At 39.3% G+C, this 18,162-nt stretch overlaps 1 protein-coding gene across 1 annotated transcript in view; it reads right to left on the bottom strand.

Moving 5' to 3' along the window:
* LOC114443429 (leucine-rich repeat transmembrane neuronal protein 4) overlaps positions 1–13,812 on the bottom strand; it is a 182,427-nt gene extending 168,615 nt beyond the window's left edge. Inside the window, exon 1 of the mRNA XM_028417439.1 lies at positions 13,707–13,812. Within this exon, the coding sequence (XP_028273240.1) occupies positions 13,707–13,788 (82 nt within the window). The 5' untranslated portion in view covers positions 13,789–13,812. The remainder of the gene's footprint in view (positions 1–13,706) is intronic.
* Between the last annotated feature and the right edge of the window lie 4,350 nt (positions 13,813–18,162).

Genomic DNA, 18,162 nt, shown 5'->3' with positions numbered 1-18,162 from the left:
TGTATAAACTATGGAGGTAGAATGGCAATGTGCTTTGAAACCGCACACATGGCTGAAAGTGCCACAGAAACCGGACAAAAGCAAGTGCACTGGAAAACATGGTGACCTCCTAAAAAAGTATGTTTTGCTGAATAACATGAAAAAAGCACAAAGAATCTTATTCATATTAAATGCCTGAAGAGCAGCACAGCCTCCATCACCAACTCATCCACTCATCGAGGGCCTCAAGGCAAACAGTGTCTTGCATATCAAGATATTTTTAGATATTTATTATTAATGCTTCTTGGACTGTTCTCTCCTGTGCTGAAGTGGTAGCGATATGCACAGACGCATGGTTTTACACCGAGACAGTAGTTTGCTTAAAATTTTTACTGTCCTCGTTTTATCCGAGGCTGAAAGAAACACATTCTGAGAGGGATTCCAAAATGCACCCGAGGGAGAAGGAGAGGGGAAAAGTCAAGAGTGAGACAGGGAGAAGGAGAGCTGCTGATAGAAAGCGATCAGACATATGAATTCAATTCAGCTGGTCTGTCAACCCCGTCATTGGAGCTGCCATGCATGTAGAGGCATCATTCCTTTGTGCGCCGTCATTATTCTGAACAAGGCGAAAAGCATTCAGGTAAAAAAAAAAAAAAAACTGCATGCAAGGCAGTGAATGGATAACAAGAAACAAAAACCAATAACAGCAAGCAGAGGGTGACCTGATAGATGAATCACAGGGGGCGGTGTGTTTGTATGTAGTGTGTGTTCAGAAAGACTTTAGGAAGGAGTATGTGCATGTGTATGATTACACCGCAAATAATGATTTCCATGTAAATTAGCTGGGTATTATTAAAGAGCTGGAGGCATTTGCATTTAATATGATGGCAGGTCATTAAAGGTTCATTGAAATATAATTGATTTCTTCTCTCCCCATTGTCTGTTATTATATTTTCTAAATAATGTATCTCACAAAGTATGGAAGAGGCGTTCATAGATGCATAACAGAGGAGGTGAAGGACAACAAGGCTTGTGTACAGATGTTCACAACCACATAAATACACATGATTCAGTGACAGGCTTGCCTGACCTTCAGGTTTTATATGACAAAGGGGGGGTTTGATGGAGAAGAATGAGTATCCCGAGTGGTCAGGTAGCCAGCCCCCCCTGTACTTTTATTCTACATAGTGCGACCACACAGTTGTCAATTATTAGATGCACTGAGCTACATCCAATATAACCAGCCTTTATTGTGCTTATCATCCTTAGGTTTGTTGGCAGCATGACTTAATGTCTGTTGACCTATGAGGTGGACAGTTTGCTTTTAACATAACTAGGGCTGCAACTAATTTCAATAGTCGACTAGTCATCGACTACCTTAATGACAAATCGACTAATAGTCGACTACTTTGGACCACTAATTTGTCGATTTATCCACTTTCATGCTGCCGCTTCAATGTGTAGGTGAAGATCATAAAATGTATTTTATAACATGCAGAAGAACAGAAAGACAGTCTACTCTAGCACAGAACAGCCAGCTGCTTTAGGCCAGAGATGAGGGGGGGGGGTACTAGGAGGAGGGTTAAGAGTAGGATCTTATATCAGTTCCTAGAAAAGCAGTGGAAATTATTTATGAAGTGAGAAGCTGTGTTGTTGGGAGAGAAGACTTTGATATTTCTCTACAAGCGTGTCACCTCTTCTGTGTTCCAGACATTTCACAGAGAGAAATGTGTGCACTGTCTGTGTTCTCTGCAACATTTTATGTAGTCAACCTCAATAATAACCTCTTTCCCTTTCTTCGAAATGAGTTTCAATTAGATTTACAAGAATCACAGCTGTCTTTAAGGGTTCCTAATTGTAACAAAGTAAAGCTGCTGCTGTTAATTAGCCTCTGGACTGTACCACATGTGCAAAATTTAGAGGGGATTGCCAGTGGAATAAATAATAATGAAAGCCCAGAGCGTGTTTAAGACAAGCTTGGAAAGATTTAAGGTGTCCGCACAAATCTCTGTGTATACGCAGAGTGAAGAATTATGGGTATTCAACCAAGAGGCTATGACAGAGCAGTTTAAGGGAGACTCAATCCACCTCCTACCCATGGCAGTGTACTGTAATAGGCTGTAATTCACACAGAAGGCACTCCTAAGGTAGGTCTTTATAAACAGACTGCAAAGCTCCCTTTATTTAACCACTTTTGGCAATACACTACATAATTTTATACAATTTTACAATATCATGCAAGCATTCTGCTGATGCATGCTAACTGGTGAGTTAAGACTGCTCTGCTTGTGCTCATTAGATATGTTGTATTATAATGACAGACCCTGTAATGTAATAATGTAATCACTAATAGTAAGTACTACACACACACACACACACACACACACATATATATATATATAGGCTATATATATAATTTCCTGAGTGCAATATAGTGTTAAACAGAAATAGCTAAATTATATTGACAGTTATATTATGCATTTTCTAATGTCTTGAGCCTGCTGTCAAACAGAATTAATGAAATGGTCAGCTCTCGCCCGGGTTATCCATTAAATTCTTTCATTGTGGCAATGCATTGGGATCATTTATCAGTTACAATAACTGATGGTGCTTTGTGCTCTTTGTTGGGGCCCCAACTGCCAAAACACTCTTTGAATGGCTGACTGTGAAATTCAGTGCTCCATCTCATCTCAAGTCTCAATTCCCTTGACCCATAATAGCCTTATACACTATGATATTGTAATACTAGCTGGGCCCTGGTGTAAGGAAACAGCCTGAGCAGCAGGAAGGGAAACAGTAATAGGTATGTCAATGAGGTCACTGCGCCAGCTGGTTTACCTGTGTTCCTGCATGCTATTCTGCAAAGCACCAAGACGTTTTTAGTGCAAAAGCAGCTTGCAAAACAGACAAACATCTATTATTATGATGCATTCGAGACACATGCGAGGTTTGAATTCAGGCCGGGTAAGGCTAACGCTACACAAGCAGTGTAATTGGAGAGGTTATATTTTAATTTGCTTGCTTTGATAGATGGTATACACTGCACTACACTGAGGAGAAAAATAATAATATATGAAGTGATCATACCCTGCGGTTTATTAACACTGTAGTGCATCACACAAGAATTCCACTCCATAAATAATGCACCTGGATTTTTAACAATATGCAATTTTTGCTATTGCCTTCCAGGCTTCCTGATTTATAGGACGATTCAGTGAGAGGCCTCGGCCCATGCTGAAAACATAAGCTTTAATATAATAACTCAGAGTGAACCAGAGATCTACGATGCAGAGGAACTCTGATGGTACTCCAAGGTAAGGACTCGCTGCAGAAGGTATTACAAATTATAAACAACACTTTGTTAGTGTAATCACACTGCACCATTCTTAATATGTACAATAAACAATATGCAGTAACCCTAATCTGGCTATTTTCACAAGAAAAGAAATATGTAAGACAAACCTTTTTTTTTTTTGGAGCACTGATCTCAGCATCTCAACATAAGAAGCTTAATTAGGTTCTTTACACACTGTTCTGGCCCAAGGACATGAGAACTGAAGGAGCCATTTGTTGCTGTCACAAGCAAACTGTATCAGGTGCTGAGGGTGAGTTGCAGTTTATCCAAAGAAGTCTTACCAAAGGAAACCAGAGGTTGGGACAGCTGAGAGAGACTTGGATAATAATGACACATTACATGCTGCCCTGCATTATTTTTGCATTCATTAATTGTACGAAATTTTTAACAAATCTAAGGGTCTTAAGCAATTTAAAATGTGTCAGCTTTGTTCAAAATGAAATAAAAATAACAAAATGTTGTATTTCAATCATTTAACAAACAACTAGATTTTCTTTTTGTTTTTTTTTTCTTTTCCTTCCTCTGTCTGCAGTTACAGTCCACTGCAGCCCTCTTAGGACCTCCAACTTCCTGGAAAGGCGTATATAAGTGCATCAATACTGTCCTGGACCTGCATCCACAATCATTAGCATAATTATACTTAATATAAAATAAAACTGCTCATTTTATCATTCTAGTAGTCAGTAACCAAATATCACTTGGTTAGCCAGCTGAAAGTGTGTCTGCTTCTTCCAGATATTAGAAGCCGGCAGTACACTAGATATTGTTTTGGGAATAAGTGCAGGTTGATTTTGCCAGGATGACCTTTCCAAATAACCCTTTTAATGCACTGTCTTCTCTTTCATCATGTGCATTGCAACTGCATCGCACCAAGCAATTTTCAATATGTGAGCAGAGGGAGTTCAGTGTTGTGTCAAGCATACTTGGATTGGAAACACTGCTTTTGATTGGCATTTCAATTCCATTCAAGTGTCCTATTATTTGGATTCTTTATGACGTCTGTTTATTATTAGGAGCACTACATATAACAGCATGTTGCTTCATTGGTTTTCTGTGGGGCTAATGGTGCAGACAAATATGGACAAACAGTACAGTAGATTGTACCACATAGAGCAAAGTGAAGTGCACAAACTGTAGGCCTTCACTATGAAATAAACTGGATAGATGATGTTGGTATTGGTATGCACAGAACTCCCCACAATAATATTATTCATCATAGGATGACTTTATGAAGTATCCTCAGCAAAATAACAATATATAACACTTCCGCATGGTTTCTCAAAGAGAATAAGGATAAGAATTTTTCAACGTGTGTGTGTGTGTGGGGGGGGGGGGGGGGGGGGGGATTCATGTAAGTTCAATCTGCATTGTTATCACTGCAGGTTGTAAATGCTGTTATAAAACAACGAAAGTGGTTTCTGACCTACTGTGTCAATATATAATGAAATAATTGTTTCCACACTGATTGAGTGCAGCTAAAATGCAAAGCATCAAGAGGAGCAAGAACATTTAAGAACTGCTCTAACAGATGAGGCAAAATTACACCATTTAAAGTACTTAGCTTGGCAACATGATGCACTGACACTGACAAAAGAAACACTGTAGGAAAAAAGGAAACTGTAAGGAAATTTGGCAAATTGCAACACGAATATTACACACACCGGACACACATTTAACTCTTCTCCTTAGTGGAAATGGTACAATTTGCATGAATGACTTGACAGGAAGTAAGTAAAGATATAATATTTAATGGTTCAACTGCCCATAGATAGCCAACTTTAGGAGCCAGTCCGACAGAGGCCATGATGGGGGAAACTGCGATTTTATACACTTTTACATGGCCTTCATTTCTCAGCCACAGAGTTTCCTCCTTTACACAGTTATACAACTGTGTTGAATACTTAATTCTGATTGGTCATTCATGGGATTCTAGTTTGGATTACTTCTGAAGAGCATGCTGCTGCTGCACCAAACTGACCGTTGTTACAAACGCATTTCTGCTTAAGAAACTATATAGTAAGCTATGCACGAAAACACACAGGGTTCCAGTCGTTAATGGGAAATTTAACCCTTTCAGGACAATCTGCTTTAAGGTGGGGTTCCACGTCGGGGTTTAATTTACTATAATGATTGGCTTGTAGCACATCATATCTTTATTAACCAACTACAGTTCATACAGGAACTTGCCAAACCCTACTGTGTACTTTAAAAAAACTCACCAGCCACCACACAGACAACCTTTTTAATGCCTGGTGTAGCACATGTAACATTTTCATAATCTCATTTTGCAGACAAACATGCCGATAAGTTGACACGATTTAACACCTCCCACAATATGTTCTGCTAGTCAAATACAATGTAGTACATACAACGCAGCAGAGAAGAAAATCCATTAGTAGTTTTCGTTGGCACTGCCTGCCTGCCGTGGCTCTGTGGGATGGCAAATCGCACGGCACACATCAATCCACTCCACCCTTTTCGGAATGTGACAATGACTTTATTTTTTCACATCATGGAGGAGGCTCCGCATCCCGCATCTAGCCTTGACAGTGATTTCCCCTGACAATCCACAATATATTGCGAAAAGGAAACCATGTGATTAGTAAAAGCATGGCGAGCTTGTGCGCCTGAACCTTAATTTGGATGAATGCGAGGTAGAAGAAAAAAAAAGCATTTTTAATTATGTTTGTAGTTTAGAATCCTTGTTTAATTTGCAGAAATTAAACTGCTAATGTGATTTATTTCTCTCTTACTAGGCATATGTGCTATTTATAATTATGTGTTCATTTTAAGCAAAAGGAAGGCAATAGAAGACAGATCTATTGTAAGATATGGTGGATTTTTAAAATTGACAATAAAAGATGGCTCTATTCTTCGAAGGGTTCTTTTCAGGGGCAAGGTCAGGGATCAAGGGTCATGGCGATGGTTAAGGAGGGAGGTGAAGCTGCGAGTTCTGCAAGCGGTGCAGAGCTGTGTTCAAGCCTAACCTCCCAAAGCTTCTGCATGTTTGATGTAGGGCCAGGCTATTTGCTGTGACAACTCCTTATTAAAATCTAGTGCGTGAGTCCTCTTCCTTCCCCTCCCCTCATCTTTTCCTCTTCCTGTTTTTCCCCCCTTCTCCACTACAGCTACAGCTGGGGAGGAAAGGGGTGTGGAGGAGAAGGTGGGGAGGGGTTTTAGGGGAAGAGGACATGAATTTACTGCTCCAGGCAAGGTCTTCATCAGAAGCTCATTTCTCATCATTTTTACCCAAAGTCAGCAGTATGCCTGTATAATTACACCAGGTTTTTGTGAATACATCTCGAGGAACCCCCCACCCGCACCCCCAGTTCTTGCATTGTCGAGCTATTTTGCACAATAAGTGCGGTCAATCTGTGACAGAGGGACGCCGGGTGCACAGAATGAGATGGGAAAAGAAAAAAGATGTCTCCACTGCATTAAACATGAAATGGTGTCATTATGTAAAACTGTAATAAATTATGAAAGCGGCATACATCTCCTATGTAAAAATATGCTTTGAATACTGCATGGACACCAAAAATTGGCGTATTCATCACCTGGCAGCAAACCTTTGTTTTTATGAGCTGTATTGGACATACAAGAAGTCTTTGATAGAATGGAGACAGAAATGCATGCATGAAAGGTTCCCCCCTCCGGAGATGATGACTTTGCACTCACCCTTTACCCTTGTTTCATTAGTAATTAGGCAGCAACTGAAATATTAATTTAGTATTTTTAGCTAGTAGCCATTCGAGCCTTTGGTTTGGTTTGTTCTGCCATGAAGGTCAAATCAATTGAACAAATACTAATAGTGACCAAGACACTGGTTAGATATGATTGAATCAGCCCTCGCTTCATAGCTCTAGTTGGCAATGTGTGTGTGTGTGTGTGTGTGTTGAAGTGCGACTTTGCAGTGATTAATGTCCTGCGTCTCCGCTCTGTGAGAGGGAGATAATACAGAAGGCTGCGGCCTTTGTGTTCTCGGTTTGTGTTAATGCCTGCACCTATCAGGAGATTTTAAAAGGCCTAAAGAATCTCATTTGGAGGAATGTGTTCATGGATAGGCTGTGGCAAAGAATAGAACGACAGAAGAACTGGATAAAAAGAAGCGGAAAATGTTCATTTCATCTACTGCTCCCGTATTTTCTCAATGTGTGTATTTTAATGTCTTGCTGAGATCTAGGTATGCATTTAATCATTACCTTAACATTTTAATTCTGATTTTATTTCACATAAGTTACTAAGCAGTCATATTTTTCCGTATTTTTATTTTTATTTTTTTAACATTTTAACTCTCCCGTTACTTTATAGAGACTACAGCAGCCTGTTTTCTTCAGGAAAGCATAGCATAAAGTCGATATTTCATTTCTACAGTTCCTGTAGGGACTCTTTGCGATACCTTGCCTTGATCCTTAACCACTAGTGTTTTTTGTTTTGTTTGGTTGTTGGTGTTGCTTTTTTAATATATGCCAAAACCAACCACAATTAGAACAAAACCTAATAGTGGGTGAAAACAAAACAGCTCATGGTGTCAGGTAACCTTGGACTCCTGAGTGAAACTGGAGTGAGCATAGGTACCGCTGTATTCAGTACAAAACTGTTCAATCAATGTATAGTATTTGCAGTATGGTCCATCTTTGTCTTTCTGGTTTCTGTTTTCTTGTGTGTAGCGATGGCTATCATGAGAATGTAGCACAAGTTTATATAAGGGATGCAGACTGAAAATTGCCATTTTTTAGAATACAGATCTAATAGGATTATATTGCATTTAAGCTTGTGTTGCTTTGGGAGTGTAGCATTATGCTAATGTATGGCATCTTCTAACACCTAGGGAAAAAAAGACATTACAATGTAGTGCATTGTGAGGCACAGCAAGAAAGGTAGACTGGTCTACTGCACACACTGTATATTTGCTTCTTTTGGCACTGTATATTTGCTTGTTTGGTAGTTTTTTTGGACTTCTTCAGCTTTTTATTGCATACTGTATGCTACCTTCTGTCTGTACCAGTACCTGCTGCCAAGGTAGCTGGAGGCTTTATTACAGCCCGTCTCTTATATTTCAAATATGGCTCAACAAAATCAATCTGCCTTTATTGTAGATTGTAGGGTTTTTTTTTTGGCTGAATTTTTGCAACTTCTTGAGACATGCCAGGACATATTTGCATGCCGGCATATTTACTATTTACGAAAATGTAAAGAAAAGGAGCTTGACAAGCCCAAGCTCACAGCACTACCAGAATGCATTGCATGTTTTATGTAGAAACTGAATGGGAAGCTTGTCAGCGAGGTACCCTGTGGATACATGCCTTAAAACAGCATAAAGAAAACTTTTTAAAATTTTCAATTTATTGGGGGCAGATAATTGCAAGTAGGTGGCATGTAGTATTTTATTTATTTGCAGTGTGTCTACTGTGAAAAGGGCCTGCTGAAATTTTTTTCAGCTTTTCATAGGCAGTCTATCCTTATAAGTGAATTTCCTCTGGAGACATAAAGGTCAACATGGCTCTTGATCTCTGGCAATAATTAGATTTTTTGTTTTGTTTTGTTAAATCAGGCAGTCAGCCTACACTATATGAATTACATGCACTGTTTCCAAATGACTACACTAAAAGTACACTAATAAAATTCAAAAAGAGCAAATGTCTTTGACCAGAAAACCAGCGGAATAATAATTATTGCTTACACAAGAAGATCTGCAGAAGAAATGAGAATTGTCCACACAATTCTTTGCTCTGCAGGAAGTAAAATAAGACCAGCCCAGCTTTGAGTATAGGCGTGTGTAAATTCTTTAGCAAGTCCTCCTACTGAAAGCAAGCATTTCTGCTTGGCTGACAAATGTGCAACACAGCAAGGGGAAGTAAAAAAAAAACAAAAAAACAGGCATTGTACATTACATGGCAACACAATACCACAGCAACAAATACAACACCTCCACATCCTCCCCAGAGGAAGAGGAGAGGAGGAAAATCCAACTTTATCTGAGACAAACCCTCTCTGTGTGTTTCCACCGCCATTCACTCAAGTCAAGTACAGCTGGCCACTGTAATAATGTTGGCTTATGAGAATCACAGCCCTATAAATGTTACATTAAGTACGGCTGAAAATTTAAAATGAAAAGTTAATATTGTAAATTTATAAACCCACTACACTGCAGGAAATGCTATTCCATCATATCCCTGTAAGTCTGTCATTCTTAGAATGATTTTATTAGCTTTGACATATATATATATATATATATATAGTCTAAGATCTAAACTGTCTAACAAAACCTGTGCATGTGGGATGTGCAGTTCTAAAAGAGAAACAAGACAAGGGAGATATAAAAGAGAATAAAAAGCAACAAATGCTAGAGAAGGCACAGAAAGACACATAAGAGAAAAAAGAACAAATGAAGATAATTAAAAATAAAACAGAACATGATGATAAAGATGGGGGGGAAACACCATGTATAAAGTTAAAACTACATTTTTTTCCAATTTGGAAAAAAAAGGAAGATGTCTGAATGTTTCAGCCAGCTCTAAAAGGCAAAATTAACTTCCCTCAGGCTTCTCTCTCAGTAATAAGCAAAGTGTATGGTGCTGGAACAAGAAGTACTTCTCATTTACAAACACTCTTCAGCACAGTGTGCTCCAGCAGGCTGGGAGGACATCCGAATTTACTTCAACCCCATTTTAAATCCACCTTTTATTGACAGTAGGAATCAGGATGAAAGAAGAATGAAAAAATGAAAATGATAAAGGCTTTCTGACAGACAGAGGGGTCTGACTGAAGACTGTATTAAACCATAAATCCATCCATTCATTCATACTTAGGTTTTTATGTAGATTTTAAGCTCTCCAATTTTAAAAATAAAATTAAATAAATCTTAATTTCAATCAAACCTTTTAGTTAAAAAAAATTTATTTAAATTTTAAATAATAGAAAATATTTATGCAGATGTCAAAATGTTTTGTCTGTAATGTCTAACAAATATAAATTAATTTTTATCAATATCTAGTGTACTGTCAGGTTAAGAAAGACCTACAGAGCCCTCTTGTTTTCATAATTACATTGAACATATAAGATCAGCAACTAGTTCTGGAATAACCTCTTTGCTCCCTGCTTCAGTAACAGTATAATGTAAGACTGTCCTTCATGGGTTCGCTCTCTAATTGGGGAGTGCTGGCTTAGAGTGCAAAGCCCAATAACTCCAGTTATTAGTGTAACAGGTCAACCAAGTGTGCCCTGTTCCTATTACACATCCGTCCACAAAGCTTTGATACCAGCCTCACAAATTGTTTAAGGGGACTTGTGCTGCTTTATATCGTATAGTGTAAATGAATGTTGCTAGATGGTTAAAAATTGAACTACAAAAATGGAAGACAGTGTTTGGCAAATCATCTTTCACAGCCATAACACAATGTCACAATCATCCATTGTGTCAAACTAAAGCCTTTTTCTTGAATGTCAGAGTAAACTTGTACACTAGCATGATTCATTTCCAGCAGGAATAAAGATACAATACAACACTTTCACTCCATCTCCATCTACACCCAGAGACACAAAACACAACATCAAGCATCTTTTTGCCAGAAAGGCGATGTGTAATAATACAAAAATAGTTTTCTTGAAGAGGTTTCCTCAAAGCAGCTTCATCAGTTCTAACCAAGCGGCAACCTTCAGGGCTCAGACTTAAAGCCCATGCGGAAATGTCAAACCTTGTTGTTCCGTTGCAGTATCACAGCGCAAGTTTCCTGCTTCACCTGCCCCCCTAATCTCCCTAATCTCATTGTCTGTATTTGGAGTTTTGGCGGACTGTGATGCTGCCAACATGGCGGCGGTTGGAGCAAACCGGAGCCTCCCACCGAGCTTCAAAACGGCTCTTCAGAAACAAACGGGTGAAATCCATAGTTTTTACTGTCAATGGTTCTAACTGAAAAACCTGAAACATGGTTTAGATATGATGGAGGAGGACCCTCAGTGGGTTGGTCTGTGTGAATCTCACAAACAATAGCTCTAAATGTCTCCATACTTACCTGTGTTGGTCTAGAAGCAGGCAAGGCTGTGGATGACTGAACAGAATGTTTAGGATCAAGGAGGTCTTTGCAAACAGGACAGGTCTCCTACAGCTGAGATGTGAAAGGGCTAATCAGCAGCTTGAGCAGAAATGACAGGGGGGGAAAAAAAGCCTTCCCACTGTTATCAATAGCTGCGATTCATCCATTATAGTGCCAGGGTGCAATTTGGTCACACTTAAGAATTTGCCAGCTGTAATCATTTCCATTTGTTTGAAAAAGTGAAGAAATCGCTTTTTAGGTTTGAGTATATGAACACATGACAGCTGACTGGGGTGAGTAATATAAAGGAAATTAGAAAATGGCAGGAGACAGGAAGCAAAACTGTGTAAAAGGTTGGCTAGGAGAGAGGGAGGAGAGGAGAGGGAAAAGGGGGACAAAAAAAACCCAGAGAGATTCTGTTTTGTAAGATGCTAATAGAATCTTACAATGTGAATGAATGGAAGGGACAGTAACCAAATGAGAATTCGGCATTGATCCTGACACACAAAGGCCTCGTGGGACAAAAGGCAGAGGGAGAAATATAACTCGCATCACAAAAAAAAAGGGGGAGGAAATTAAAAAGTCATTCTCGCAGGGTTGTGAAAGGCGAGGTTTATAAGCCCTTGTCACGTACTCCCAATAGGCATAACCCCATTTTCATATACAACTAATTTAATCAAGGTGACTTCTCCTTCCTGCCTCTCCCAGGATAAAGGCGGGAGTTTTTGCCGTTCCCCTGTGCCCACAAGCCAACATATGCTAAGATTTCTGTCTGTGGTTCATCTCCTTCTACCCCACTCCCCCATCCAGCCCCATATAAGCTCAGCGCGGCACAATCTAATCTGTGTGGTGGATAGCCTCTCCTCTCTCCCACATTCTCCCGAGAAACCTTGTTGTTTTAATGACTGCCCTGAAACTTTTTCCCCCCACTGCCATGTTCAATATTTTACAACTTTTGAAGGTTGGAAAATTAGTTAACTCTCAATAGAAGCATGAAATCTAAAGCAAAAGAAACAATAAAGGAGAGAAATTAGGAAAAAAAAAGAGATCCTTCCTTATTAATAATCAATGCCATGTATGACTCATCTATCATTCCATCAGATTTTTGTGTTGGTGCTTTCCTGGTCTGATCTTCAAAGACCTAATTTAAGACATAGATTAGCTGTGACAGAGTCAAACATGTGACAGAGAAGAAAGAGCGCAAAAAAAAAAAAAAAAAAAAAATCATAAATCAAAGTGTGCTGTGTCAGTGGAATGCCGTGTTGGGGTTTGTGGTGTTGTACAATTGGCTCGGTAAACAGCTGCTTCTCACACATCAAAGAGCCGGCACTTCGCACAAGGGTAAAGAATGTTCGACCGAAGAAGTGCAAGCATCCGTTTCTTCATCCTCGCTAACCCTGCCAGAGCAAGGAAAATAATGCAAAGTTATGCCAGACTGATAAGCCTCCCACACCACCTCCTCCTCCTCCTCCTCCTCCTCCTCCTCCCAACCGCACGATAAGGATGAGGATACGTATTGACTGACTGCTGAAGTAGAAATCAGAATGGATTCCTAGGACACCTAAAATCCAGACACAGAAGATTGTGATTCATGAAGCCGACATCAGGTTACTGAGGCCAAGGACATGACCTGGATGATTATTAGCTGGTAGCGTGTGGTCATCTGGACAGCATGTCAGCTCTTATACTTAGCTGCTCGGCCATACAAATAATGTTCGGATTAATCAAACAAATTTGCATTTCCATCACTGTAATGGTCTCAGATTCAATCAGCAACACCTCCAAAAAAATGACATGCAAATGCAGCTTTGTTTGATATAACACAAATGTACACTTGATCAATCACAGGAACAGTAAAATCAATAAGATACTGTAGCTACAACTGATCCAATATTAAATTAGATGCTGGGCCCAATATTGGCTAAATCAGATATTAAATAACAGAGGCAATCTATTCACTTCAATTTGATGTTTCATATATAGCCAGAAAACATCTGCAAATTAATACAATGATTGAAAAACACATGCACAGCTGACACAACATTACCAGGACAATGAATGTAAACGCACGCAGCACAAGCTGATAATGAAATCCACATATTCCAAACAATGAAAGCTGCAATGCTTCAATAGATTGAACCTTGTGTGCAAGTGGCTAAGTACTGTAAGGGAAGTGACCTGATTAACATGTGTGACACTTAACATGATGTGTGATGTTAAAGAGTTCAAAACATTATAAAAAGAAACAGCTAGCCATGTGCAACAACATGATACAGTCAATAAACCATCAAGTCAGCCTGCAGGTCAAACACAAGAAGAAGAAACAGAAGACATACCATGTTCCTGTCTCTGTGCACATGTCCCCTCTCCTGACAACATGGATGTCCAGTTTTTGTAGCTTATCCACAATAGCCTCATGCTGGTTGGTTGTTGGATGGAAGGCATTTACTTCAGGTAATGCCTTCAACCTAAAAGGCTCCCTACTTCCTGGTTACTACTTCTTCTTCTTCTTCTTCTTCTTCTTCTGGTTCAACAGCAGTTGGCATTCAGGTAATTGGTGCTCTACTGCCACCTTCTGCTCTGGAGTGTGGATCAATTTTAGCTTAAAAATCAACTGATTGCTTTACTTTCTGCTGTTCTGGTTTAGGGCCAGTCACTGAAAAAGAAGTCAGGGCAGCAAGAATGCCAAACTATTTATTTAAACATTGATGCAGATTTATGAACTTCATGTTATTAAACATGCATTGCTCTATTTTTAAACTTTTTAATATAATTTTAATTTCAACAGAAAGATCTTTACAGAAAATCTGTGGGAAGCTTTCAGTCCACCAACCCTATACTAAATTGTTACCCCTGGAGAGAGAGAAATACTGCCGTTTCTTTTTCTTTAACATCTTTCAAATCACAGAGCTACTTTGAGCTAGTGTTTGCAACTTGAGGAGCTGCACAAAGAGAGCTTGCTTCTCAAGGGGTAGTTTATCTAAGGTAACAACAACCTTGTTGTTGCAAATTGCCCACATTTTTATGACTACAGAAGAGCGGATGAGTTATGTGGACATCCGTGTGGCAACATATCTGAACATGGGAAGCAACAAAGGGGGGAAAAAGCTGTAGCGTTTTATCTTTAGATGATGGAACAATGATGAAACACGGTGCAGTGGGGATCAAAACATACTGGGCTAGAGAATACTCATGATGTTTATTTATTTATTTATTAAGAACACAGTCCACAATGAATCATAGAGGTTGCCTTTGAGAAATTTGTATTACAAATCTGAGGCCCAATTTCCCATTCCGCAATTACTGCTGTCTTTTCTAATAGTGTTTGCATATTGAATTTTCACCCTATTCTCCCACCCAGGCTCCCAGTGATCTCTCATTCCTTTTGTGACACAGAGGGATAGACAGCAAGCCGAGAAAGACAGACTGACGGGAAGATTAGATAAGATGAATAAATTATGTGTACCAAAGTCATAGACATGCTAGTCTTTAATCTTTGTACTTCCTCCCGGGAGGAGGAGGGGGGGAGAAAGGTAGGAGACGAGAGAGAGCAAGATTTCAAATTTCAGGCCTCTGATGCAGTTTCACCTCAAGGGACCTTATTAGACGACGGGTCACTACACACCGCAGCCCCTAACAGAATAGACTACCATGCTCGTTCCAGAACTTGTCTTGATTAATTATCAACAAGAGGCCATATTCAGCTGCCATAGGCAGGAACAGGGACATGGAGAAAAAGGAAAAGAACATAACCACCTCTAATACTAGCACTAATGTGCTGGTAATACTGCCCGAGCAGCTCTCAAGTCCAATATTACAAGCTATTCGTTTTGATGTGTTTTCAGGCTGGTTACACATCTTACTGACCGGTGACAGCCCCGCAACCCTGAATCCCTGACCATTTCATCCTGATGTCAACCTCCACCCTGTGAACTTGCCTGAATTTTTTGATCGAATCATCCAGAGCGGTAAACACTTATAAAAGTCTGTATTCCCATCAACTGGGTCCACGCTTAGTATCAGACCCTACTCCGTGTGAACACCAGGAGCATGCTGTCTCTTCCATGAATCAGCCTGTATTTCCAAACGGAGCTGCTGACCCAGCTTGACATACCCCCCACCCCCCCACCCTCCTTGCTACAGGCTGCACTGTCAGCTTCCTTCAATCCCTCCCTCCAAGTCTGCTTCCTCTCCAAACCCTCTGCTCTCCTTCAGTGCAACTGATAATAATTGAGTCCATTTGCCAGAAACGTCGGGGCTAAATCAGCTGGTTTCTGATGCATCACTCTTGCTATACTTATTGTCCACGTAGGCAGAAACTGTGAAATTTAAAAAATATAATATTATATTGTAATTATATATTATATTATATTATAATATTTATATTGTTTTTTTTTACACTTAGTTTGATTTGTTTTTGGTGATGTTAATGTATTGTTCCTGGCTCTATAGGCATCCTTTTATCTGCTGTCCTATTTCCTGACACACACACACATAGGTACGCCTTGTACACCATGACAACCTAAAACTCTTGAATTCCTGGACCCCGAGGCACTACCATGGATCCCTGCTGATGTTTCACTTCAGTGTCTGCAGACAAACTCACTTGCCTCTGTCCATCCATCCATCTTTTTTTTTCTGACACTGCAGGTACAGGATCTCACAGTAAGCCATAAGCAGAGCTTGCTATAGGCAAGATCTATAGAATCACACACAGACTTGCAAACAATGACCATTTTATTGTTATATATTATTGTGGAATGGAAATACTGGCTGCTGTAATTATAAAATCCAAATGACTATTTCTGGCCTTAAATTGAGAAACATTAAAAAAGTCAGCCATCTTAGTCATCAATTAGCAAGTCACTCGACAAAGGCACATGACAACGCGCCATTTGAAAAACTCTGAAGGGCTGAGGATCTCTGGCCTGATCAGACAAAAGTTGAACTTTATGGGGATGGCTCCAGACAAAAGACTCCAGACAAAAGACAAAAGAAACAAGAGAACCAGTATGGCTGGCTGGCTTATCCCCCTGTGACATCACAAAGGGCTGTAGACTTGATTAGCTCGTTTAACTTCTTTTTTTAATGGATGGAGACAGGAAATAAGTAAAGGAAGTTGTCACATATGTTTTAGGTCTTCTTACAAAATGGAGAAAGTTAATTATGTCACAATTTTTTCAGGCTTTTTAAATTAAGGATAGTAAACAAAAGGAAGATGTTGTGGGTCTGAATACATACAATTTGGTCATCTTTATTGAAAAGATTTCTGAGCTTATCCCCTTGTGACTTCACAAAGGGCTGCAAACCTAAATAGCTCATTTCTTTAACCATTGGAGGCAGAGAAGGAAATAGAAAAGTAAACAAGGAAGACAAGTGGTCACATCATTTAAAGAAATATTTTAGAATATTTATATATTATTCATTATTATGGATAATTTAAAATTGTTGGTTTTATTTAATTAAATGTTAGCAACTTTTGCTGTTCATTAATGATGTGAAATTCCTACATTTCATAACACACTTGATCTGGACTAATGTTATCTATGTATTTCCCCCTACCCAACACATTCACAGTGCAATGAATTCATAGTGTAATTCATGGTGCAAAAAGGAGCAGACAACAGGTCAGTAAGGTTCCATTGGTGTGTACCATGCCATAAGCAAACTGTGATAAGATTTTCGATGCAAGCACAGCACAGCATGAGTGACTTCCCTTCCAACAGGACGGCAGACGCAGTAATAGGTGTTGTTTACCTAGATGGTGTGTAATAGGTATGCTGCTGATGTTTATGTGTATCACTTTAATAGTTGGGAAAATGCACCATTTCCTCTTTTCAGGTCAAACATCCATGTGTATTTGTTGCACAGCTGGTGGCAGAGGCAGTATGTTAGGATGATATATTTACCAAGAACTGATTTATTCTTAATGTTATAGCTGCTGTGAATGGAGATTGATCTCAGCAAGGTTTTCTGATTGGCTAATATCCAAATAATATATGTGCTTGTGCAAGAATAAGAGTATAAACCTTTATTGTTATTGCAAAAAAAAATAAAATATTATGCTTTTCCATTACTATCAATAATGTGCAGCTCTCACAAATACATATTTTTCCTCTCTTTAAACTATTGTCATCCACGGTAAAGCATTTTGATCCCAGATGACATAATTGCCAGACAAATAGTAGACATTATGTGCTGAGGTTGCTTGTACGTGCACTCTGTATGCATGCTTAGATAGAGCCTGACCTGAGCCATTTACGTTCATCTCTGGAGGAAAGCTTCAACGAGATAGAGGCTGGGCCGACTGCAAAGTAGGTCTGAATTAAATTGGACGCTCTGAAACACGGCATGACAGGCCGCACGGTCTCCATCAGGTGAAGGTTATGGTCGAGCGTCCCTCCAGGACCCACACGGGAGCTTCTGGCAAGAAAAGAAAAAAAAAATATGATTAATAATTAATTAAATATTATAAAGAGGCCTTTAAATTCAATGGAAAGATGGTTCAATTATTCACAAGAAATAGTAGGGAAGGAAGTATAAGTACTTCACCATCATCATTGTGTTTTTTCTCTCTCTCTCTCTCTGTGTCACACATTCTATTCAATGCATATTACTTTAGACTGAGTGGTGCTTTGATGCTCTCAGACCCATTGTTGCAAAATCCATCCTATCTCCATTACCAACCATAACCTCCAGGCAGTGTTAAAGGAGCAATATGTTAAGAGGTAAGCTATAGGTTCTTTTTTCATCTTCGATAAGTTAAGCTTCAGCAGCCCTATACACTTGTTT

This window comes from Parambassis ranga, chromosome 12, assembly GCF_900634625.1.
Source record: "Parambassis ranga chromosome 12, fParRan2.1, whole genome shotgun sequence".
Classification (NCBI taxonomy): Eukaryota; Metazoa; Chordata; class Actinopteri; family Ambassidae; genus Parambassis; species Parambassis ranga.
The sequence above is the reverse complement of the archived record's forward strand: the minus strand, read 5'-3'. Positions and strand labels throughout refer to the sequence as shown.